This window comes from Strongylocentrotus purpuratus, unplaced genomic scaffold, assembly GCF_000002235.5.
Source record: "Strongylocentrotus purpuratus isolate Spur 01 unplaced genomic scaffold, Spur_5.0 spur5_scaffold_10, whole genome shotgun sequence".
Classification (NCBI taxonomy): Eukaryota; Metazoa; Echinodermata; class Echinoidea; order Camarodonta; family Strongylocentrotidae; genus Strongylocentrotus; species Strongylocentrotus purpuratus.
In genome coordinates, this window is record NW_022145595.1 from 11,272,312 (window position 1) to 11,297,311 (window position 25,000).

General features: G+C 38.1%; 2 protein-coding genes across 2 annotated transcripts; one reads left to right on the forward strand and one right to left on the reverse strand.

Annotated features, from left to right (window-relative positions):
- Positions 1-2,107: 2,107 nt before the first annotated feature.
- LOC588457 (peroxiredoxin-like 2A) lies at positions 2,108-7,821 on the reverse strand. Its single transcript, XM_030979485.1, has 5 exons — positions 7,695-7,821; positions 6,603-6,869; positions 5,520-5,654; positions 4,865-4,979; positions 2,108-3,685 (listed from the first exon to the last, which is right to left on the reverse strand). The coding sequence occupies exons 2-5, from the start codon at positions 6,867-6,869 to the stop codon at positions 3,510-3,512; spliced, it is 693 nt and encodes a 230-aa protein (XP_030835345.1). The 5' UTR covers positions 7,695-7,821; the 3' UTR covers positions 2,108-3,509.
- A 7,179-nt stretch (positions 7,822-15,000) lies between these two features.
- Positions 15,001-21,992, forward strand: LOC115918457 (nucleolar and coiled-body phosphoprotein 1-like). Its single transcript, XM_030979486.1, has 6 exons — positions 15,001-15,178; positions 16,016-17,914; positions 18,890-19,021; positions 19,588-19,680; positions 21,310-21,487; positions 21,885-21,992. Exons 1-5 carry the CDS (start codon positions 15,074-15,076, stop codon positions 21,466-21,468), a joined length of 2,388 nt encoding a protein of 795 aa, XP_030835346.1. The 5' UTR covers positions 15,001-15,073; the 3' UTR covers positions 21,469-21,487; positions 21,885-21,992.
- Positions 21,993-25,000: the final 3,008 nt, after the last annotated feature.

The window sequence follows — 25,000 nt, forward strand, 5'->3', positions numbered from 1 at the left end:
AAAAAATTGGAAATAGAAATACACGGGTATGAAGTGAGAGAAGAGACAGAGAGAAAGAAAGACGTTTATACAACGGAGAACATATAGTTATAGATAAACTTCAAGAATCAAAGGGTTGTACCAAGATAAATTAGATAATGATAATAATAATAATGATAATAATAATAATAATAATAATAATAATAACTATTTCTTATATGGCGCTTTTTCAGGAGGGCCCTATCAAAGCGCCTTACAGATATAATACTATTACCCCGGTCGTCGGATTCAAGGCTTACCCGCACACAATGTATGCACATTCTCCACTCCCTGGGGAGCATTCCAGCCAGGCGTCATTTTTACAAGCGCACACTTGCTAATCTAAGCACATTAGCTTTCGCATCCTACCGGGTACCCATTTAACACCTGGGTGGAGAGTGGCAAATGCACTATCCAGACAAGGATCGAGTCGAAAGCAACGGTAAGCGTTGCCAAATAAAAGTTGAACCTGTTCATACATCTTTCTTTATTGTCCTTTAGGCTTGTTCAGATATACGCAAAAAAGCTGCCCTTTTTTTTTTTTTTTAATCTTTTTGCCGTGACATACCTACACGAGCCTTTATGGTGTGCCCACTACGAGCAGGCATTTCAATTTGTCAATGTTTATTGAACATCAATTTTCACAGGGAATGTTGGTCCCCCCCCCCCCCCCCCCCCCCCCTATCTCTCTCTATGTTAAAGGAAACCAAAACCTTCATACTAAGTTACTTTTATTGTAAAGTTTAAAAGATTTGAATAAAATCAGTGAAAATTTGAACAAAATCGGACAAGGAATAAGAAAGTTAGAGTGTGTGTGTGTGTGTATTGGGTTTTTACAAACGTGTATCAATCAGATATGATTATTTACGTCTGGGACCGACCTTTAAACGTCACCATCCGAAAGACGTGACTCAGTTTCGAACCTGCGTCCTCGGCTGAATCAGTTTGTAACTTCCACTTTTTAGCTGGATTACAGGCGCACGCCACAACGCCTAGTTAGAGCTTTTTTAAATGACTAGTCACTAGAGGGCGGTATTCAATTTGATGACATCATCTGTGAACAACTCTCCATGCCTTTTGTACATAAAATTTCACATTTTTTTTGTTTTCTTCGTATTTATTTGTGTTCTTGATCCGACTTCATAACATGTGAAGTAGAATATCATTTTGCATTCTATATCTTGCTTTCAGGGGAGTACATTATCACAATCACAAGAAAGAAGGAAAAACATGAAATTTAATGTACAAAAGGCATGGAGAGTTGTCCACAGATGATGTCATCAAATTGAATACCGCCCTCTAGTGACTAGTAATTTCAAAAAGCTCTTACTTCCTTATTCCTTGCCCGATTTTGTTCAAATTTTCACTGATATTTTTCAAATATCTTAAACTTTACAATAATAGTAACTTAATATGAAGGTTTTGGTTTCCTTTAACTACTTTATTCCCTTTCCTCCTAGAAAGTATCTTCAATATATTGCATCTTGGTACCACCTGCATCTCACATTCTGTTTCATTCCTTTTCTCCTTTTCTCCCATTTCCCTTCCCGACTATCAATCACTCCCATTCTCCCTCCATCTATTTTTCATTCTTGCTTCATTCCCAAATTCCTTTTCTTATCTCTTTCATTCCACATATTTAATATACATTATTTGTTCACTATTTGCTATATATATTACTTCAAATGGAATGATAGTTGAAGTGACTGATATGCCTTATGCTACGGTCACAAAAGTTTGTACGAACGACAATTTTGTACGAATCTCCGTTTTTCCATTGTCTTCCCGTATTTCCATTGTCTGAAAATTATTCGTACGGCGTTCGTAGCAGTTCGTAATGGCATTTGTGACCGAGGCTTGAACTTAATGAAAGCGGTCTCTGTGTACCACATTTTGTTTTCTTGATCACATCTTGTTTTCTCTTTCACATTTCCCCCCTTGTATCTAGCTGCCAAACTAAATTAATTTTCAGCTTTAAGATACAAATCTTTTTCTGTTAATCAAAATCAACATCAAATATTAATTCCCTAAAAATAGTCAAAACAAAAGTCAAGAATTCACAATGCAATATCGTATCTCATTCTTCTGTGTAAAGTACATTCATTGATATATTATTTGTCATTCGTAAAATATACAATCTTCATACATCTACATCATCGTCATCACAACAAAACTATTGACATCGAAAGCAGCTACATGTTCATCTTCCTGTAAACCAAAATCGGAATTCTGTGACACATCTGTTTTACATCAGACCTTATCAGCACTAGGATAGTGTTTAGAATAGGGTCGTCATTCGTGATGTATACATGAATGGACTTGGCTATAGAGAGGAACATGTACCTGCCACAAGATCAAATTGGTGTATACATGGATAGTAGAAATAAACAGTCTGATTGAGTAGTACCACACCTGATTCCATTATAAACAAAATACTTTAAAAAAAATAATTTAAAAAAATAGTAATTGACGAATAAAACAAAATCAACAAACTGAAATAAAGACAAATTTAACTGATAATCCTTTAAGATTAATATACTGTTCAAGTAAGTGCTGAATAATATGCTATAATTTGCACTTGTGTCTTTTTTTGTAGCATTCTTTAAGTTCTAACATTAATCACATCACACACACAATTATACCTGAATATGAGTTCATTTGAAACAAATTTTGTCAAAACTAGACATAATTATTGAAATTCTTGATCTATGACATCAACAGATGTGTTAAATAAAGCTTGTTTGGATATGAGGCAAGATAATTCTCATCATGAAATGTTGAGGATTTGAAATCATTGAAATGTTGAATGCATTTATTTGGATTAAAGATCAAAGGCCAGAATAGTGCCAACTTTGGGGAGATGCTAGAAGCATTAGGAGCTATGTATAGGTCAAAATGGAACAATATCCCACTTTACATCAGATAATTAATTTGTCTTGCCAACTTTCAAAAGATCCGTTAAAGTATATCTCTTCCCTCAGAAATATAAAATGATCTATACCTATTTTATTACTTTCATATATTTCTCTTCACATTCTAAGATTTTGTAAGTGCCATGATACATTTTGTTTTTAGTGCTCCTAGATAATCAAAACTATTATCATTGCTAAGGTTGGAAGGTTTACAACTTTGGTGATTCGTTAGTGGCAGCAGGGGGGTGTTTCACAAAGACTATTAAAGATCGACTTTCAGTTGGACTTAACTATGACAGGCCATTCATGCCACTGGTTGCACTCACTATTGGTCTCTCAAGGGACTTCACAAATCTACAGAATTCACATTTTTGGATACCCGGTAGTTTATTATTCACAGAAAAAAACAGTATCTAAAGATCAAAATTTCTAAGATTTTTTCCCTCTAATTTTACAACTGGTTCAAGAATTTTTAAGTGCATAAATCGCCTGCCATAGTTCAAGTCCAAATTAAAGTTGATCTTAGTCTTTGTGAAACACTCCCCAGGAGTTATAAAAAGGGTCATAAGTTTGGAGGGGTTACAACTTTGGTGATACTTTAGCGGTAATAGGGGCAGAAGGGGCAATGTTCTTAACTGCCTCCAGCACTTTCTCATTTGATGCGTGATCGCTAAAGTCCTTATTGCGATACTCCAGGAGTACTCCCTGATCACCAGGTCCAATAACAAAGATGCCACCTAGTGTGAGACCATTACCTGCATGAAAGACAAACAAAGATGTGGAGGTTTCTTAGTTAATAAAAGATGCCTTTAAGTCATGTCATCAGTAATGTATAGCTACAGAAGAATGGGGGAAGAGGGGGGGGGGGGGTCATTATCACATGATAATGAATATGTATGAAATAAGACCTCTTTGACCTGTATGCAAATGTGACACTTGTGAACTTATATGCTAGTGCGATGTGATACATTATATGGAATAGTCTTGTTTTGCACATACAAAAAATTGAGTTGTGAATATTAAAAATAAAATGCTGCATCAATCTAGCATTAAAGAGAAGGTTGAATTCTAGGAAAAGGTGAAATATAATTTGTGAGTGTTATCTTTGTTATTATGCAAGTCTGGACTTAACTATGGCAGGCTGTTCATGTCACTGGTTGCGCTCATCATTGGTCACTCAATTATGATCTTTGAATTATAATTTTTCCTTCAATAATGAACTATTGAAAATTGTTTAAAAAAATAATTTGTGACCATGATTTGTACGTCCCTTGAAAGACCAATGCAAGTAAAAGGTGAGAGCAAACAATGGCATTAACAGCCTGCTATAGTCAAGTCCAACTTAAAGTTGATCTTAGTATTTGTGATACACCTCCCAGTACTAGTAATGGCATGTCATTATTTAATGACCGTGCCTCGGTAGCTCATGACGCAACTACACAAAACACCCTAGAAAAGTTGCACCTTAGAAATGATCATGCGTGGATATATAGTCGTTCGTGAAGTAGGCAACTTGGCGATCACTACATAACACTGAGCCAACAGGTACACTTCCGTGCATAAGTCTGTGTGCAGCCCACTGTAAATCCATGCAAGAGCAACTTTAAAATTGGTGGACAGCAAAAATAATTACACTAAAATCAAAATTGAATAATTTCCAGAATACTACCTCTGGACAACAATCAACTCATCTCTAATAAATTGTTTAAGCCTGTCTGCACTAGTTTGGCCAGGAAGGATTAGACCTCCCTGCATGGTCACTGACAGATGGTTATCTCATCAAATCAGCTCTCAATTAACATAAGAAAAAGGGGATCATGGGGAAGTTACCATTAGGTACCGATTGGGCATTGTTTGCTATATAGAGGGCGCAAGTAGCTACAAGTAGTGCAGTCCCACTTTAACATTTTCCACACAGAAAAAGAAAAACTCACCTATATAGTTCCCTTGAATACCCTGTTTCTTGTTTTCTCTGACTTGGAGCAGGGTTGAGATACGAAGAAGACCCACAAGGCTCATGTTTCGCTTCTCCTCTCCGTAAAACCTCGTCTAATAACAAGAGTTATCAACATAAAAATCAACAGAGGAAATCACAATAATCACTATTGGAGTCAAAATAGTAAAAGAGCAGCACTATAAAAAAAAAAAAACTAACAAACAGTTATTTATGAGGTTTTTAACATTTTTGCACAAATTCTACTATAATTAAAATCTGATGCTTGGTTGGAGCTTGGTGCATTTAAAGAAGAAGTTGACCAAGGTTTTAAATCGATTTCATACCGGCATCCAGTCCAAATGCATTTTAATATGGACCTTTGAATCAAAATCATGCCAAGAGCATTACACTGCATTGTAATTATCATTTTAGAGACCAATGATGTTAGGTTCAACACGTGTACAATATTGCTTTTGTGAACGATGACACAAATTCGACAATGAAAATATATTGACATAGTTTAGAACAAATTGTTATGTTGACATGATGTATAAATTGTATATGTACATGTAATAATAATAATTGCATCAACATGTATGTCAAAATTGTCAATCAGTTTGTTTTTAGGTTTCCGCATAAACCTTAGCTCTTACCTCTGTATCAAGGAAGACTTCACCGGAGAAGAAAGGCAAGAACTCTTTGTAGCCTCCCGGTTCTAGGAGTACAGCGTAGAGCGGGATACCTAGGGCATCCAGCTCCGGCTTCAGAGAGGACAGCTCTTTAGCTTCCTAGATAAAGACAAGAAAAGAAAAAAAATGAAATACGGGGGTCCAAGATATTGGTGGAGCAATGGCAGGATACCTCAGACACCACTCACTGGTTTCATTGCGGAGACCTATTTAGATTCCTAGAAATTATTAAAAAAGAAAGGAACAAAAATTGAATGTAGGTATCCCAGAATTTTGTGATGCAACGACAGGATGCTTTGGGCAACGAACACTTGTTTCTCCACGGATAACTTGTTTGTTTCCTATACCAATATAAATTGTAGACCTGACAGCCTTGGGGGATGTTTCGTAAAGCTGTGCGTAAAGTTACAAATGACTTTACAAATGATTTGAATATGAACAGGGGCGGATCCAGGAATTTCTTGCCGGGGGGGCACACGGTGGGAAAGAGAACATATATATAGGGGGGGGGTAAGAGGACACTTTTTTTTTTTTTGGTCACAAATTTTTTTAATTTGACATTTTGCTCCGTTGGGGGGGGGGGGGGGCACGCCCCTGTTTTTCAGTACATTTTGGGCAGATTTAGGGCTGATTTTAACATTTTTTTTTGGCCGGGGGGGGGGGGGGGGCATGTGCCTCCTGTTCCCCCCCCCCTAGATCCGCCTGTGTATGAAGAGCCAAATGGGATGCCCAAAATTTTTCCTGACATTTTAACAAAGTGTGACTTTTCCCAAAATCTCAATTAAATTGAAGCCAAAAATACACTTTGCATTAAAATGTTTTGTTAACAATGTATGATACGGTTTATCTACATCTGCATATTTCAACTTTAGCTTATCGATTAAAAGGATTTTAGAATCCCGTTTAGCTCTTCATATTCAAGTCATTCGTAAAATCATGCATAACTTTACGCACAGCTTTATGAAACGCCACCCAGATAGTACCATTAATGGAACATTTTTTAAAGACTGCTCTTCGTCATCCTGACTTCATGTCTCCTACAATTACCTCTCTGCACAAAGATCATCCAGGCCTGCGCACAGCCAGGACCACAGCTCCTGTATCCTTCCACAGATCCTTGGCCTTGAATGTCCTCACCGCCTCGTCCACTAAGCTAAGCTGAGCCTGGAGCTTCGTCTCACCCAGGAGCTGAAGGACGGCTCCTGCTAGGTAGGCCTCCGTGGTCGCTGCTCCACCCCTAGGCAACCAGAAGTCCATGTTGGCTACGAGCAGCCCTCCGACTGCTGCTGCAGCTGCTCCCCACAGCAGTGCCATCTTCAGTTTAGAGACAGAAAGAAAGAAGTACAGTAAAGACGTTATAACTTCAACTAAAACTAGTAGCTTTAATTTATGGAGTCCGTCTTACTTAGCCACTCCAGATCCAGCATGTCCAGCAAAGCATAGAGAGCCAATGCTATTAACCTCTAGCGCTGCACTACGTGCTAAATATGCAGCAATTGCTACATGAATAGTCAATACACAAATAAAACACAAATGCACACAATGATGCTGATGTGGCTGTAACTTGTAAGCAAGTTTGACAGTAGACTCGCAGGCCTTAATTTCAATATTTTTAGGGCAAGCCACTTTTCTGTAGGGCACATTATATTACAGCACAAATCATAGGGCTTAAGAATTGAAAAGTGCACAAAAAAGGCCAATGAGAGGGTCATCCACGTCACGCGTCATGGCCTTGGTGGTAGGCATTTGATTAATTTAACATTTTAAGACCTGGACTCGCGATCTTAATTTTTAAATTATTCTTTCTCAGTTTCTGACAGCGGTGAGTTGAAAAAATGGCTTAACTTTAGAATACCCCACCAAAACGTAGCATGTCCGTTGGTCAACAGAACAGGTTTTAATACACAGCCAGGTCTTAGCGCGTAGGCGCAGTGGGCCTCAGCCGTCTCGAGAGGGGCGGAGCAGAGCTGAGCTGCTCCGTGGAGTTCCCAAGCCAGCTAGCCGCGCCGGTCAGTCACCTTGTCCTTAACCTTGTGCTTGACCGGGCCGGAGCCGAGTCGAAAAATACCTGAATGGGAAGATAGTTTACTTTAATAAACTGTAAACATGAGGAATTTATAACAGGCATGTACCACTCACAATTTCAATGTAGACGTAGATCTAGCTCGGTTTGGGTTTTCAATTTCTTCTCGCGACAAAGTTTTTATAAGCTAGAGCTGATAACCAAAGAAGATATCAATGAGCGAGAGAGTAATCTAAGGTTTTTGCATTGCAAAGAACTAGTATACGCGTACCGGCACGTAACAAGATATTTTACTCCAACTTACTTCCGTAGTACTTTCAGCAAACGGAGATTGCTGTGTGAAGTAAATGGACTCAATTCAATTCATTTTTCTCCCTCTTTCAACTCGACATGTTATTTATACGTTCGCCCTGTAAATGTCTCGTTCTCCTTTTCTAAACTGATTATTGGAAGAGGGCAACTGGAAGAAGAAGAACAATATGAAAACATTTCGAAACTAAATTTCAAATAAATGCCAGCATAAATCCTAGGGACTATCATGCATGCTTTTGACAAAGTCACCTGAAATCTAAGATTGATAAAATCTTCCCTAACATTTCCTTGCAATTATGTAAAATGTATGTGACTATTAACATAAAATTTGAGACTGTTGAAAAGATCGAAGAATGCTCCAAAAGTTGAAGAGACCCCGAAAAATCACAAGATGACTCCTTTTTTTAATTAAAAAAATTAAGTGCCCGGCCGCGGTCATACGTGAAAACACTGAATGTTTTCAAATATGTGTTTAATTCCTCGTGCATTTATTGAAATGAGTTTATTGAACTTACATTTTAGACTTCGGGAAAGCCGGGTAAGTAAGGATCAAAATATCGAAAAGATCGACCCCCATATAATTCCCATGGAATATATATATGCATAATTAGGCCTAGTTTTAATTGACCTTGCAACCCATGAGAAAACTTGCATTTTTAAATTGATTATAACTATTTGTCAACTAACCCTACGTACTATATATGCCCCTAATTGTTTAGTAACTTGTGAAGCGCCCCATTTTACTTTGATAACTGCCCCTTTTTATTTCTAATAGTTGCCTATTCCACATGTTTATAAATGCCTCTTACAACTCTGATAAGTGCCCTCTTCACCTATATGATAATTGCTCCTTTTCAAATCTAAGAGGTGTCCATTTTACTTTATAAAGTGCCCTTTTCTTTTGTAAGTACCCGTTCCCTCAGTTGATAAGTGCCTTTTCATCTCTTATGAGTGCCCCTTTTCACTTCTGATGAGTGCCCCTTCTATTTTAACACGTGCTCCCTTTTTCTTTCGAATAAGTGACCTTTTTCCTTCTGATAAATTCCCATTTAAAAATAAGCCACTTGATTCCCCTTCTCGTAAATGCATTTTCTCACCCCTTTGATAAAATTTAGGTGCCCCTTTTTCTTCGACAAGTGCCAATTGCCTTTGTTATAAGTGCCCCTTCCCATTCGGCCCCTATTTATCTCAGATGATAGTGCCCCTTTTCAGTTCAAGAAGTACCCCTAGCTTACCACCCCTGATAAAATGATCCTTCACCTCTTTTCAAATCTGAGAGGTGTCCCTTATACTTTGACAAGTGCCTCTTTTCCTTTGTATGCGGCCTCTTTTCATTCATAAATTATGAGTGCTCCTTTTCATTTCATGCAGGTGAGTCTCCTTATTCAAAGTTTTAGAGATGCTTTGTAATAACATAAGTAACCACTTTTTACTTTGACACATGCTCCCTTTCTTTACTAATAAGTGTCCTTTTCCCAGTGGCGTACCTGGGGTACTCCGTCAGGGGGGGGGGGGGCAAGCGACCGAAATGAAAAAAAGGCGATGCTAATTTTCACTTCTGGCGAGCGAGCGATCAAAAAAAAATCTTTAAGTAACGTTGGGTATATAAACTGGTATTGTTGCATGTTGGGGGTGGGAGCATTCACTTGTTAGCGACGTTAATTTCGTTTTTTTGCAAACGAGTGTAGCGAGCAAGAAAAAAATCAATTCTTTTTTAATAATTGCCACTTAAACTTGGTTCAATTGTCCCATGCAGGGCGCGGGAACAATATTGTGTTTATAGGGTGATTTTATACCCATTTTAGCTAGCGAGCGAAAATACATCTTTCTCTCAATGAATTGCTATATAAAATTTGTTTCATTGTTGCAGGTAGGGGCGGGCACAATCGTGTTTAAGGCAATGTCAACCCCATTTTGGCGGGCAGGCAACCCCCTACATTTCTCTTTTTAATGATATTGTAGCAGGGCACATAATTCCACGAGCTAGCGAGCGTAGCGAGCGAAAAAGAAATCACTTCTCTTTTATAGGGAAAATATGGTACATAAAACTTGGGTTCATTGTTCCATGTCAGAGACGTGATTATTAAAAGCGGTGTTATTTCTATTTTGGCGAGCGAGCGTAGTGAGCGAGCAAAAAAAAATCACTTCTCTTTTATAGGGAAAATATGGTATATAAACTTGGGTTCATTGTTCCATGTCAGGGACGTGATTATTAAAAGCGGTGTTATTTCTATTTTGGCGAGCGAGCGTAGCGAGCGAGCAAAATTTTTGTAATGATAATTGGTTCATAAATTTCAGATTTTTTTGTTGCAGGGCAGGGCTTACACAATCATGTCTAAGGTGATGTTAATTCATATCAATTCCTTCGCGCTCCTTTTGGGAGATCAACCGACCCGCGCGCATTTTATATTACATGACATATGGTAAAATTCTCGACATCTTTTTACACTTTTCTTTACCATTAAAAATCGAAATTGAGAATAATATCCTCAATCGAGATATGAGAAGAAGGAAACATTTCCTTTACATTCCATGTAAAACCATGCCCTTACTTGAAAAAAAACCTCCGTCACTTTGACGTTGAACTTTACAATCCATTTAAAAAAAATTACTCTCTCATACACAATGTCAATGGATCGGTCGCACTGTGCTCGATTGCCTTTCAATAAACCAATCTTTAACTTTGCAGCAACGCGTTTTGCGTCAAATTTGTAAATCCTCAATCACAGACAATGACATATGATACGTAAGCTTTTCATACATATAAATTTCATTTTGATTGATTCATTTTTAGCTCCGTCATTTTTCATGTCAAATCATGCTTCATGTCCCATTTTAGAAGCCCGACCCAGGGTTTTGTGCCAGCTAGCCGTATGCATGTACGCAGGCCCCCCAAGCTCCGCCATTTTGTCCGGATCCATTAGAAGCCAAAATAAGCCCCTTGCATAATTCATGAGCCTTATGAATTATGCATTCTGTAGGATGATCCCCGCGAAAAGTGTACTGGAATGATGTTCACTACATGGTAAAAGACAATACGCGTATCAGCGTAATTAGAGAGGTCAAATAATCTACTGTACGGAATTATGGGTAATTTATTCATCACGCTGCGCGCTAGCAACGCAAGTGATTCAGCGAATCAGTGTGGACTATTCTGATGCGATCACCGTTAGGTGAAATACGCGCTCGAACTTGTATTATCGATCACCAGTATAACAGCTGGTGTACCCAGGATGCATCTGGAAGTGGATCTTAAAAGTTCCTCTCGTTGTTGTGTTGTTGTTGTTTTTTTTAATATGGGGGAGTGGCCTTAACTTCATTGAATAAGAAATACTGATCCGACTTATTCCCTTTTTAGTCTCATCAATAACTGGGTCTGTTTTTGTTTTATTAAATCAAACATGCTATATTAAAGCCATATAACAATACATTCTCTGGCTATGATTATACATTTTAAATATGCTAATGTATAAAGTTTCCTTATTTTAGACAAATTATGTGGCAAAGTGGATGGTTTTTCTCCACCCACTCTCATCGTACCTTAATGATTCCCTTTCTCTCTCTTTCTCTGTCTTTCGTAAATTATCTTCTGCAACTAACGGTTTGTTGTCTTGACTGAACAACCTGTAGCAGTTCCTTTCTGTCTCACTTTCAGTCGTAGTTGTTATTACCACTCATTTACACTTACTCGTTATCAACTACGATCAACCATTCCATATTCACTCCATTAATACTGTCCACATTTCACTTGGATTCTTCACTTTTCCTTTATGCAGCCTTTGCAGGAGCTTTGAACATTTTTAATGTAGAGACCAGAGAGATCGGAAAATATGTTAATCATTTTATTCAAATTTTCTAACTTGAAAACGGAAAGTGAAACATTGTTTTTCAACATCTTGACATAATTTTTGTTTAAAGACAATGGAATTTAACACTGGAAATTTTGAATTGGGTTGCCCCCCCCCCCCCCAAAAAAAAAAAAAACAGAAGTGGTACCAGGGTTAGTTAGTTAGGAGGCCCATGTCCTTCATAATTTTATTTTTAAGAATAGTTTTCTCTTTTTTTTATTAATTTTACAGTGGTATACCGTTAATTCACTGGGAAAACCACCCCCTTCCCTTACACATCAATACTGCCATTACTTCTAGCAGCAGTAATTCTATAATTCAAAACGTTTTCATTTTCTAAATCCTTCTAATATAAACATACAACAAATATAATATTGTTTACACTTTTGCAACCTGCTACATGGTCCATGTAGAAACAGCACCAGGAAGAGGATAAGCCCCCCCCCCCCGTTTTTTAAAGCTAGAAAGTATCAAAATATGATTCTATTAAAATTAGCAGTTTGGATACAAAAGGCAATAATGATTAGCAGTTTTCATATTTAGTGCATTTAGAGGGTTGTCTTTCAAACCTTCTTCAGGCCTTAAATTTCAGTATTTTTAGGGCAAGGCCACTTTTCTGTAGGGCACATTCCTATATTACAGCACAAATAGGAAGAATTGGAAAGGGCACCAAAAATCTCCAAGGCCAATGGGAGGGGCATTGAGGCCAATCAAGGGGGCATCCAAGGCCATGGCCTTGGTGGCCTTGGATTAATTTAAGCCCTGCTTCTTACATACAATACTTGAAGCAGCAATAATGTAATAATCTACAAAACTTCAAATTCAGAAGTCCATAGACTGAGGTAAATGAATTTTAACATGCATAATTATAATTAAAATATCATTGATTGATTCAATCTTTGATATAGACTGATAGATCTTTATCACTCAAATTTCAAGGAAATTTCTTTCTGCCCAGCACTCAGTTTCATCCTATAAGATGGTAGTTGACATTAAAATGTCATTAATGTTTATTCATTGATGATTAGTTTAATTATTTGAAAGTTGACAAGATGATAAATTCATTAGCTTTTTTTAAATGTCTTTGGTACAGTAGATGTACACACGCAGCGCAGCGCGTACGAGCGCACTGCACTACATTTCATTGGGTCAGTACCATTATGAAAATAGGGTAACAATGAGTGGGATGGGTTTAGTGCCGTCACAATAAACTTGCGCATTACACGCGTACGTATAATTAGAGCAATTTATGCACCCCCAAGAAATAATGAATACAGCCCGACCTCTCTACACACAGAACTGCACAGATACCGCACAGTCCGGTCAAGGCGGTACGCGTAGCGTTAAACTGCCAAATTTACAGAAATTGTGAGGAGCGCTTTTGCTATGAAAGGAATTGATATGCCGTTTTGGCGAGCACGAGCACACCAAAACTTCTTTGAATAACGTTTGGTACATAATTATTAAGTGGTTGTTGCAGAGTTGGGGCGGGCACGTTAGCGGTGTCAATTCCATTTTGGCGAGCGAGCATAGCGAGCAAGCAAAAAAATAAATTCTCTTTTAATAGAAATTAATAAATAAACTTGTTTTTATTGGTGCAGGTCAGGATGGACGCAATCGCGTTTAACGCGATTCAATTCCTTTTTGGCGAGAGGACGAAAAAACTCTTCCATTTTTAATGATATTGTTGCAGGTCAAGGGTTATTGTTTCTAAAGTAATGTCTATTCATTTTATTCGCGAGCCAGAAAAATGAATTAGTCTCTTGTAGTAACATTTGGTACATAATTGTGTGTTATTGTTGCCATGGTTGACCGTCGCACAATTGTATTATAGGCAATACTAATCCTTTTCTTTTTTCAGGGGACGAGCAAGTGAAAACATTTAATACAAAATAGGCTAGCAAGCAGTTCGCGCCAGCGAAGAGTTTCGAATTTGTTATATCACTTATATTTCCCTATTTTCATTCGTTTTAATTTTTCAGGGCCGTATGCGGAATATTTTTCTGGTGGGGGAGGGGGAAAGATGCGTTAAAAGTTTTCGAAGAATCTCAAAAGCAAAATGAGTGAAGGGAGTTCGAGCGACCGAACTGGTCATGAGGGTACTTTTGCATTTTCAAAAGTAGAATTGAAGGATTTGGTATAGGCCTACACTACATTTTCAGGAAAAAAACTGTACGTTTTCAAAATATCTGGGGTCAACTGCCCCCCCCCCCCCCTGGTGCGTACGGCCATGGTCTTTTTAAAAAAAAAATTTCCCCATTTTTATTCCTTTCATTTTCTTTTCCCTTTTTCTTCCTTTTCTCTTCTTCTTCCTTTTTTCTTTCCTTTTTTTCCCTTTTTTCTCTTTCTTTCCTTTTTTCTTCCCTTTTCCTTTTCCTTTTTCTTTCCTTTCCTTTCTTTTCTTTTCTTTCCGCTTTTTCTTTTTTTTCCCCTGGAGCCCGTCAGGGGGGGGGGCACTCTGCCCCCCTGCCCCCCCCCCCCATAGGTACGCCAGTGCCTTTTCCCCTTTCCTTTGGATATGTGCCCCCTTACTTCTGTTCACCATAAATGTGATTTTTTTTCTTTTATTTCACCCAAAGGTCTCTCACCACTAAATTTGATATAATTATGTTTCTTATTAAAAGATCTTTTCAGTCTTTCGTTATCAAATTGTGCTTATAACTCCATCAGGAAGTTGTTTTTTCCTCTTTAAAGATGTAATTTTTTGCACTGCGACCTTTTAAATCTCAAATAATAAATGTTCAGACCCTGACGTACGTCACCCCATATAATGAGTATATATCTTGTAATGATAACTCACATATCCCTGAGTATATCTTGGACCCTGTACAGAGAGAAACAATATTACAAATCCCTGATAATTTAATCACAATATATGGGGGTATATACCAACGTCTAAAAATAGTGTATTTGGGCTTTGAGGTTTCCCTTTGTAGGTGCCCCCTTTTTCCCCAGAAAGTGCCCTTTTTTAATTGTTGCTGCTGATGCTCCCTCATCACTTTGAAAGACGCTACGCCGACCCTGGGACTAACTCACTCTATGCTTATTAATATTCTTTGGTCTCTTTGTCTGGGAGCCCTATATCACCGCCTCGATCCAAATCTTCCACCCCTATTTTAACCCTCCTCGATCCACTAATAATATACATCCCCATTTCTGGCACAAATATTATGTCCTTCATAATTAAACAAATACAAAATTCTTGAAAGAGACTAAATCGGTGTACCTTTAATTTACCACGTGTGTCGCGTGTGGTAACTGTGTGCGAAATTGTCTACACTCATTTTTCAGGATTGTCATGTTTTACTAAATATTAGCTCTCAAAGGACCCAAACATGGAAGAAGCTACTCCAAGTCAGTTGTTCCCACATGTATTGAAATATTTGATCCAAAATAAACTGGAGAAGGCTGCAAAATGGTTCAAAAAAGAAACGGGAACGGTAAGTTAGCCAAGTTCGCGTTCGGCGCATATCTACGGCATAATGCGACATCGCATGTCAAACTACACCGGGGCTGGCGCGGCGTGCTTCATTCAGCCACACGCGTTATGTGTATCACAGGTATTGACATACCGAAATGTAGATATTACTGAATGCCTAAAGGCTAAAGCCCTAATATAATTAATAATGCTTTGAATAATGGCAATTTTATGTGACCAGGCGCAGGCCAAGATGACATGGGGAAACTGCTCTTTCTGTGTGCATGGCCACGGGGGGGGGAACTACACGATTGTAAAGTGGGAATGATGCAGTACTAGTAGCTGCAGGAAAACACACAGTCTAGTATATGAAGCTAGTAATATCTCGTGTTGTGAGCTTCAGAACATTTTGAAAAGAAAATAACGCTGCTGTCATGACATAAGAAAACAGGGTCTGCTGTAGTTTAGGATGATGTGAAAGAGCCTTAATTGCGATTTATTTACTCTCAGTGCAAGGCCCAAACACTATGAATATGGCGGACAAAGAAAGCGGACAAAATATACAGTTCCTCAGGTAGACAAAGGAACATCCCTTCACTGCTATTATGTAAAAATGTGTAGAACAGGTGAATATGCATGTGATACCTGTTCCACACATTTTTACATAAAAGCAGTGAAGGGATGTTCCTTTGTCTACCTGAGGAACTGTATATTTTGTCCGCTTTCATTGTCCGTCATGTTCATAGTGAAAGCTTTAAATTATGTCTGTATTTGTTTTATGTTTTGTAATAGAAGCATTTTAACTAACCCCACTCAAGTATATTTATGCTAACCATCGTGTGTCTGACTTTATTTACAGCATCCTCCAGACACTGATCAGCCATCAGTCATGGATTTCTACAAGGCATGGTGGAAGAAAGATAAGACGTCAACTAAAAGAAAAGGTGAGAGTAGCCAGGCAGCAACCGGTGGACCTCTTGCAAAGAAGGTTCGAAAGAGTGAAACGAGCAGTAGTGAATCAAGTTCGGACGATGAAACGCAGACGACGTCAGTCAAGGCACCGGTAAAAAAAGTTGCAACCAGCTCAGCAGGACTGAAAAGAAAGAATGCAGAATCGAGCTCAGATGAATCAAGCAGCGATGATGAACCAGCGGTTAAACCCAAGAAAGTTCTTAAAAAAACTCCTGCCAAAAAACAACAGGAGAGTTCAAGCAGCGAGGAGGAATCCAGTGACGATGAAAAAACAGTTCAGAAGCCTGCAATCCCTGCCAAAAAAGTCCCAGTGAAAAAGCAGGAGTCGAGCAGCGAAGAAAGTTCAAGTGACGAGGAAGAGACACCTGCTCCAAAAGTCACACCAAAAGGTAAAACGACGAAGCAACAAAAACAGGATTCTAGTTCCGATTCAGACTCTTCCTCGACGGATGAAGAAGTAGTAAAAAAGAATGCAGCAAATTCCAAAGTTAGAAAAGCTGTTAAGGTTACACCTGTTCCATCCAAGTCCAAACCAGCTGAGTCTAGCAGCTCAGAAAGTGATTCAGAAGAGGAGGTAAAGAAAATGCCAAAGGCGAAGCAAACGCCAAACAAGGCTAAAACAGTACCGGTAAAAAAGGCAGAATCAAGCAGCTCGGATAGTGATGATGATAGCGAGGAGGATGTTGCCCCTAAACCAGTAAAAGTTGCCACACCAAAAGTGAAATCAACTTCAAAAGTTACCCCAAAAGTTACCCCAAAAGTTACCCCAAAGGCCCCTATTAAAAAGGCGGAGTCGTCTGAATCTTCTGAAAGTGACTCTTCGGATGATGAGAGTGCTGCTAAACCGGTGAAAGCTACCCCAAAAGGTGTCAAGGTGAATGTGAGTAAAGCCAAGGTGCCTGCTGCAAGTAGTTCAGAGTCTGACTCGTCATCAGAGGAAGAAGGTGAAAAAGTGAAACCAGCTCCGAAGGCGACCAAGGTGACCCCCGCAAAGACTCCTTCAAAGAAGAAGCCCGTCTCAAGCAGCTCTGAGAGTGATTCCTCATCAGATGAAGAGGAAGCAAGTAAGAAGACTCTAAATGCAACAAAGTCTCAAACCAAGTCTCCTGCGGCTAAGAAGCCGGTCGAAGACAGCAGTAGTTCAGACTCAGAAAGCGATTCAGATGTTCCTGCTCCCAGCAAAACGGCCAAATCTCCTGCAACTAAGAAGCCAGTTAAAGATAGCAGTAGTTCAGATTCAGAAAGCGATTCGGACGTCCCTGCTCCCAGCAAAACGGCCAAATCTCCTGCAACTAAGAAGCCGGTCGAAGACAGCAGTAGTTCAGAGTCCGAAAGCGATTCAGACGTTCCTGCTCCCAGCAAAACGGCCAAATCTCCTGCGGCTAAGAAGCCAGTCAAAGACAGCAGTAGTTCAGAATCAGAAAGCGATTCAGACGTCCCTGCTCCAAGCAAAACGGCCAAATCTCCTGCGACTAAGAAGCCTGCCGAAGACAGCAGTAGTTCAGACTCAGATAGCGATTCGGACGATGCTGCTCCCACCAAAACAGCCAAATCTCCTGCACCCGGTAAACAAGCCAAATCTCCTGCGACTAAGAAGCCAGTCGAAGACAGCAGTAGTTCGGAATCGGAAAGCGATTCCGACGATGCAGCACCCAGCAAACCTCAAACCCCCAAAGCAGTGAAGGTTAATGGCATTCAACATGGTAATGACTCTGATGGCAGTAGCGAGAGTTCCGAGTCGGAAGAGGAAAAGACGCCAGTGGCGAAGAAACAGGTCTTGACAAAGGTAAGCACCCCTTGTACAATTTTCTCCTGCCCTTCCATTGGCATAGCATTTGCAGACAATTATGAGTTTTTTAAAGCCCCACTGCACTACTTGTCTTGTACTATAGCTACTTGCGCCCTCTATATATATATATATATATAGCAAACAATGCCTAATCGATGCCTGGTGGTCCCCCATGATCCCCTTTTTCTTATGTTTATTAAGAGCTGATTTGATGAGATAACCACCTGTCAGTGACCTTGCAGGGAGGTCTAATCCCCCCTAGCCAAGTTAGTGCAGGCTTTAAGACCCTCTTCGTTCATTGAAGCTTGTTGCCCTAACTTTCTCAACTGAAATGAATTGAAACATATTGACACTCTTTGACCTAAACTGTTACATTTAAGAATGCAATGCAAGATATAGTTTTGAATGGAATTGAATGATATCATTTTCATGCTTTGTAATAATATACGAACTACACACAGGCGATTTTGAACACAAACGGGTTAGATAATTCCTTTTAAATGATTTCTGAAGTTTGTTCTAATTTCGTGGTGATAAGTGGGTTTAATATAAACTCCCTCCCAGAAGATGTCACATTTTCATAAACTTTGATTTAAAAAACAAAATTAAAGTACTTATGAGAACAAAAATGTGAAGGAATAGCTTGAATTTCAAGTTTTCAACATTTCATTAATATGATTATTGCTTTATAGCTCAACATAATGTGAACCTTCTTGTAGAAGTTTGATATTCAGTAATTTGTAGATGCTAATTAAAAAGTTCATGATATTTGTATTTCACAGTTGAATGTGAATGTGATTTTGCAATGCTTAATATTCCCCCCTAAATATTTATCCATCTGTTTATTGCTTGGTTTTTTTTCTTCGGGTTTTTAAAAGACTTTTAAATTCAGAGTTCAGACCAATAGCCATGCATGTAATAACGTTTGATGCTCTTTCTTATTAATTCTTTAATTATTCCTGGTTACAATAGAAGAGACGCCAATCATCAAGCAGCGAAAGTGATAGCGATGAGGAGGAAGAAAGCCAGAAGAATATCAAAGGAACACCAACCCAAGATGTCAAGGAGACACCCAAAACACCTAACACAGTCCCAAAGATGAAGGTTCGTGCTCCATTTCTCAAAATTGTTTTTTATAATTATTTTAGTTATTCAATTTTCCAATTTCTTGCAATTCAACATTTTTTTTACTGGCTTTTAAAGAGATCTTGTGAGTTTTGACCCTTTTCGATGAGATTAGTATGAAAGACATTGCCATACATGAACATCCATTTTGTCTGAATTTTGTAACTTTTTTTTCTCTTTGATGCTTTTTAGAAATTTTGTTTCAATCACATTTACCAGTCAAATTTGGGCTACAGTGTAAATAGAAGAGAAATTCAACTGTACAAGAGAAGCCACAGTTGAAATCATATTAAATTATTCATGAAATGATATTAAAGAGGAGAGTACATCACTAATATTTCTTATAGAAAATATTTATTCAACTTTTAATAAATGAATGAAAATAATTTAGAGTTCTACTTAATACTTTTTAGAGTTCATTGAAGAATGATTCAATAACTGTGAAATGTATTCAGTGTGAATGCAATCAGATTTAAAGAGGTACTACATTGTCATACATCATACATGTTGGATAGAACTCTTTTCTTGTGATTTTCTCGTTTCAGAAGGGGAGGAAGTCCAATGAACCATTTCGCAGAGTAAAAGAAGATGATCATGAGGTTGATTGGCGTCTCAAGGACAATTCATTTGATGCTAAGGTCAGTCAAAGCAGTCAATCTGGTATCCCTATCAGGACATGTTGTTTTTGAAATTGGCCACTAAATTTTTTCTTCTGTTGCTACATTGTTCTGTTAAAATGTACTGTCTCTTAAAAAACAATATCTGTGTGTAGGAACTCTGTCAATTTTTTTTCTTCAGATTGGCAGTTTTGATGAAAATATAAGATTTTGAAACTTACACTATGCTACCATGCTGTATGGTCATGCAAGAAACATGGATGCAGTGTATGAAGACAATTTTGCTCTAGGACTAGTACCGTTTTCACACCTGGTTCAGATTACCTGGGCTATCCTTAGCCCGGGCTAAGAAATTTGTTTTCACACCTGGTAAATTAACCCCGGGTTAACAGCTAGCCCAGGCTTTAAAACGTTGCCTGTTTTCCCACCTGCTTAGCCTTAACCCGGGACTATTGGAATATTCAGAAGATTTACGTGACCTAACCTGTGCGCACGCGCGGTGCAGTTCTACGACTCCACAACCCGAAGTTGACAGACAACTTAATTCTTCAAAATGGCACGCCACAGGATTCAAAAGGATACAATGGTTGTCCTGCTTGCCATTTTTGTTGTTGAGAAAGAATCATCGTCGGAGACAGAATAGCTTTAAGGGATCCAATAACTTTGTCTCAGATTCTGAAACAAAATCCTGGATTTAGCTCATGCTGCAATGATAATTATAAACCTTTAGGTCAGTCGGGAACTCCGTGACTTTTATATCACCTGTCTGATTATCAAGATATTTATGATTGGAATTACACATTTTGAAAACCGTTTGCTAAACGGTTTTCATAACACTACAGTCTATTGGGGAAAACGAGTATGGTAAAACTGGTCACTCAAAGATTTTTACTTTTTTGAGCCACTTCTTGATCATTTTGAGGCGCGATATTTTTAGGGCTTCAATATTACACCATATCACAGACACTGATAACACGTAGGGCCGTGCATCTCAGATTTAACATTGTTAAACGATCCCTTTAACTACAGTAGAAGGAAGAGAATGAAACGTCATTTGCAACAATTTGAGGATTTTCAAAGTCGCAAACCCCTGCGTGCTACTGCGGAAAACGTGCGCTATCATGGGTGACGGTTCATATTCTTGAATATTCATACGTGCACCATCGTTCAAAAGATATGCCAGGCTTTACACCTGAAGGAAAGCGCGGAAATTGCCGCGCTATCCTTACTCTGGAGCAGGGCCTGTGATCTTGCGGAGCTAACTCACTTTCGCAAAAAAACATGTGTGAACACGAAAGATAGCCCGGGAACTTGCAGCGCTAAAAACCCTCTTAGCCACCCCCCCCCCCCCCCAAACCAGGTGTAAAAACAGTATAAGACTATGATTCAAATGATGTTGAGCCATACCACAAAATGTAGAATGACTTATTGATAATCCTAACCCTTATCTTGTCAAACTCATTGGAGATCATTATTTTGGATGTTTCATAAGGTTAGCATATTGGAGTGGAAAAGGAGACACCCTCCCTATGGGTGGGTGGTACATGTAGTCTCATTTCTCACTGCCAACTGTGATTATAGTTTTATTGCTCTGGCTGGATCCCAATATAAATTACTTTATGTTATCCTTCATGTTGTTGTTGTTTACAGAGAGGAGCTTCTGGTTGCTGGGGAGAGCGAGCCAACAGAGATCTGAAGGTGGTGAAGGGCAAGGCGTTCCGTCATGAGAAGACCAAGAAGAAGAGAGGCAGCTATAGAGGCGGGCAGATCTCCACCACAATCAACTCCATCAAGTTTGACAGTGATTGAGTGATTGCCATGGAAACAGGTGATTTACATCACATACTTTATTGTGCTTGATGATGGTATTATGGTGGTATTGTGCTTTTAATTGTCAATTTAATACATGTTGGTTTTTAAATTTAGACCCAGACAATGTTTCATTTAAGCAGGGACCTGATGGCTGAAACACAGATGCTGCCGATGCCGATAACTTCTACATGGTTTATGAACCCAAATGATTTGGGGCCCAATAAAATTGGCATGCATGATATTTAGATTTAAAATCATTATAGTTTAGATAGAGCTATCTTGAATCGGTCTGCTAACAGGCCTCTTTTTTGTAGATGTACACATTTTAAAAAAATGGATGAACTGGTATATTACATGACATTTGATTGTGCGATTTACAGCCCTTAAAATGTTGCCCTTTTTTTCTTCCCCAGACCTCGTGTGGACATCTGGCAAATGGAAGAGGGGAAAGATGACTTCTCAAAGTGAAGCCAAGAAATCAGTTTTGTAACCTGCTGATGGCCATCATGACACCTTTAAAGCCCCACTGCACTACTTGTAGGTACTTACGCCCTCTATATAGCCAACAATTCCTAAGGGTACCTGTTGATCCCCCGTGGTACCTTTTTTCTTATGTTAATTGAGAGCTGATTTGATGATATAACCACCTGCCAGCTACCACGAAGGGAGGTCTAATCCCCCTGGCCAAACTAGTGCAGACAGGCTTTAAGTGAATTATTTTTCATAGTTTTAGAGTAAATAACTTTTATGATTTCTTTTTAGAATTTGTTATATCGAGATGATCATGATTTGTTTCTTCCTTTTTGACACTTGTACAAATACTGAACTTCACATTGCATTTTCTATTTTACAATTAACTCTGTGATTTGATGCCTGACAAGGGGGAGGGTTGTTATTATATTTTGTAGATATTATGCTTTTACTCTTATTGTTTCATGTTTTGTTTCAACTTTGCTTTATGTTACGTTTAAAAGGTGTTTCTTGAATTGTAGTGTTTATATTATTACAGTGTAATTTTGCTCTTACCTTTTGTAAGACAAGGTATTTCTTATTTTTAAACATGTTTCTGTGTCATTTACAGGACGGAAAAAGGTCAGGTTGTTGTAGACATATAATTTCAATTTTATGATGAATTAATGAATTGTTGGTTATTTGTTCTAATACAATTCTGAATTGTGTACGATTCGTGTGAGAAAATGTTTGTTTTGATGCTACAGGGTAACAGACAATCGAATTGTAGCTATTTAGTTTAAAGATAAGATTCCCAGTAGGGACCCATGACCACACATACATGTAGCTGCATCACTATCCTGGCTGTGTATTCAAAACTGATTTATTGATTCTCAACATTTCAAACACCACTGTACAAAACTCGAACTGATTTCACTAAAAATCAGTACTTTAGTGACAATTTATGACACCAAAATAGCAGTAAAATACAATTTTTTTCTTCAACTTACTGATGTTAGAAAGAATAATTCGAAAATTCAAATCATGAGCCTACTGTCAAACTTGCTTACAGCCACATCATCTTCATTACGTGCATTTGTGTGTTATGTGTGTATTGACTTGACTATTCACGTGTGCAATTGCTGCCTATCGTATTAGCACGTAGTGCAGTGCTAGAGGTCAAAACGCATTAGCATTGACTTTCTATGCTTTGCTGGGGTACCTATGACAGGTTATGTACAGTGTTGGACTTGTTGGTCAAGGGATGATCTGAGTGCAAATTACACTTGATTACAGGATCTATTCGCACTCATGTTGAGGCTGTATGCATCTATCGGCTTTGTACGATAGGTGCAAAGACAGCCTTAACAAGATTGAGTAAATCCTTTTATGAACAAATTAAAATACCGTATGCATCATTTTTTTTTATACACGACTCCTAGATCCTTGTTATTTGATGTAAGAAGATTTTTTTCAAGCTAGTTTTGTGTCATCATCGCTGACATATAAATCTCAAGTTTAAAAGGCCCACTTTAGCGTGCACACCGAGATAAGCGCACTTACCTCTACCCGCGTTAATGAGCATTGCTACCCATGAATTCACATCACACACACAGTATACCTGTACGCACGTAAACTACTCTACTACACGTACTGCTGCGCATCACGTACTTCAAAGTCCGTAGATAGTACTGGGAACCATTGCACGCTTTTTCATGATAAATTTGTAATGATCACACGTGACCATGTTTGACCAATCCTTGATTAGGAGTGAGTTGTATAAAATTCTTTATTTCTTTATTCTATATACCGTAAGTTTATATGTGTACAAAATCCATAAGTTTAAGTCCTTTAAAGTAGGGGGCACCATTAATTCACAAAGATTTTCTAAATTGTACTTTGTAAAGCTTGTGACAGTGGCAGTGTTCTATCGATATAAATATATTGTCCTATCTGAGTGTGTATATAACTTATCTGGACATTGTTATTCATTTTGGTACTTTAAATGGACATGTGTAAAGCACTTTGATTTAAATGTGAAGAAGTAACAATTCAATAAATTTCTCCTGAAATTTGATGTCTATTCTGGTGTCTTTTCATTCTTTTCAGCAATTTCATCCTTTTCTTCTTCTTTTTTTTTTTTGGGGGGGGGGTCAATTCTAAGGCTATGGAATATCTTTTTCCAAGAATTGTTTTATTTTTGAGGGGAATATTAGAGATTTTTTAATAAAAATGTACAAATTAATGATATAATAATAAAGTAATAAATGTATAAGGTATTTTCACAACAGTTGGGTTTCTCATCAACCATTCATCAAATTTATGAAATATATATTTTAAATACCTTTTCATACCGGAATGACCAAATGTTGACCTTAGATATTCATACATTAAACTAAATGTTTCATAAATTTGATAAATTGATAGAAAACCCAGAAGTTGTGAAAGTACCTCGTATAATGATAGGAGGTACTTGTAGTTTTTCATAAGTTTCTCTCTCTTTTCCTCTTCTTAAGTTTCTCCCTCATTTCATCTTCACTCCTTTCCTTTTCATAAATCTCTTTTCCTCTTCTTAAGTTTCTCCCTCTTTTCATCTTCACTCATTTCCTTTTCATAAATCTCTTTTCCTCTTCTTAAGTTTCTCCCTCATTTCATCTTCACTCCTTTCCTTTTCATAAATCTCTTTTCCTCTTCTTAAGTTTCTCCCTCTTTTCATCTTCACTCCTTTCCTTTTCATAAGTTTCTCTTTTCCTCTTCTTAAGTTTCTCCCTCATTTCATCTTCACTCCTTTTCTTTCTCTTTTCTTCTTCATATGTTTTTCTCTTTTCTTCTTCATAAGTTTCTCCCTCTTTTCTTCTTCATAAGTTTCTCTGTTCTTCTTCGTATGTTTCTCTCTTTTTTTCTTCATAAGTTTCTCTTTTCTTCTTCGTAGGTTTCTCTCTTTTCTTCTTCATAACTTTCTCTCTTTTCTTCTTCATATGTTTCTCTCTTTTCTTCTTCATATGTTTCTCTCTTTTCTTCTTCATAAGTTTCTCTCTTTTCTTCTTCATAAGTTTCTCTTTTCTTCTTCATATGTTTC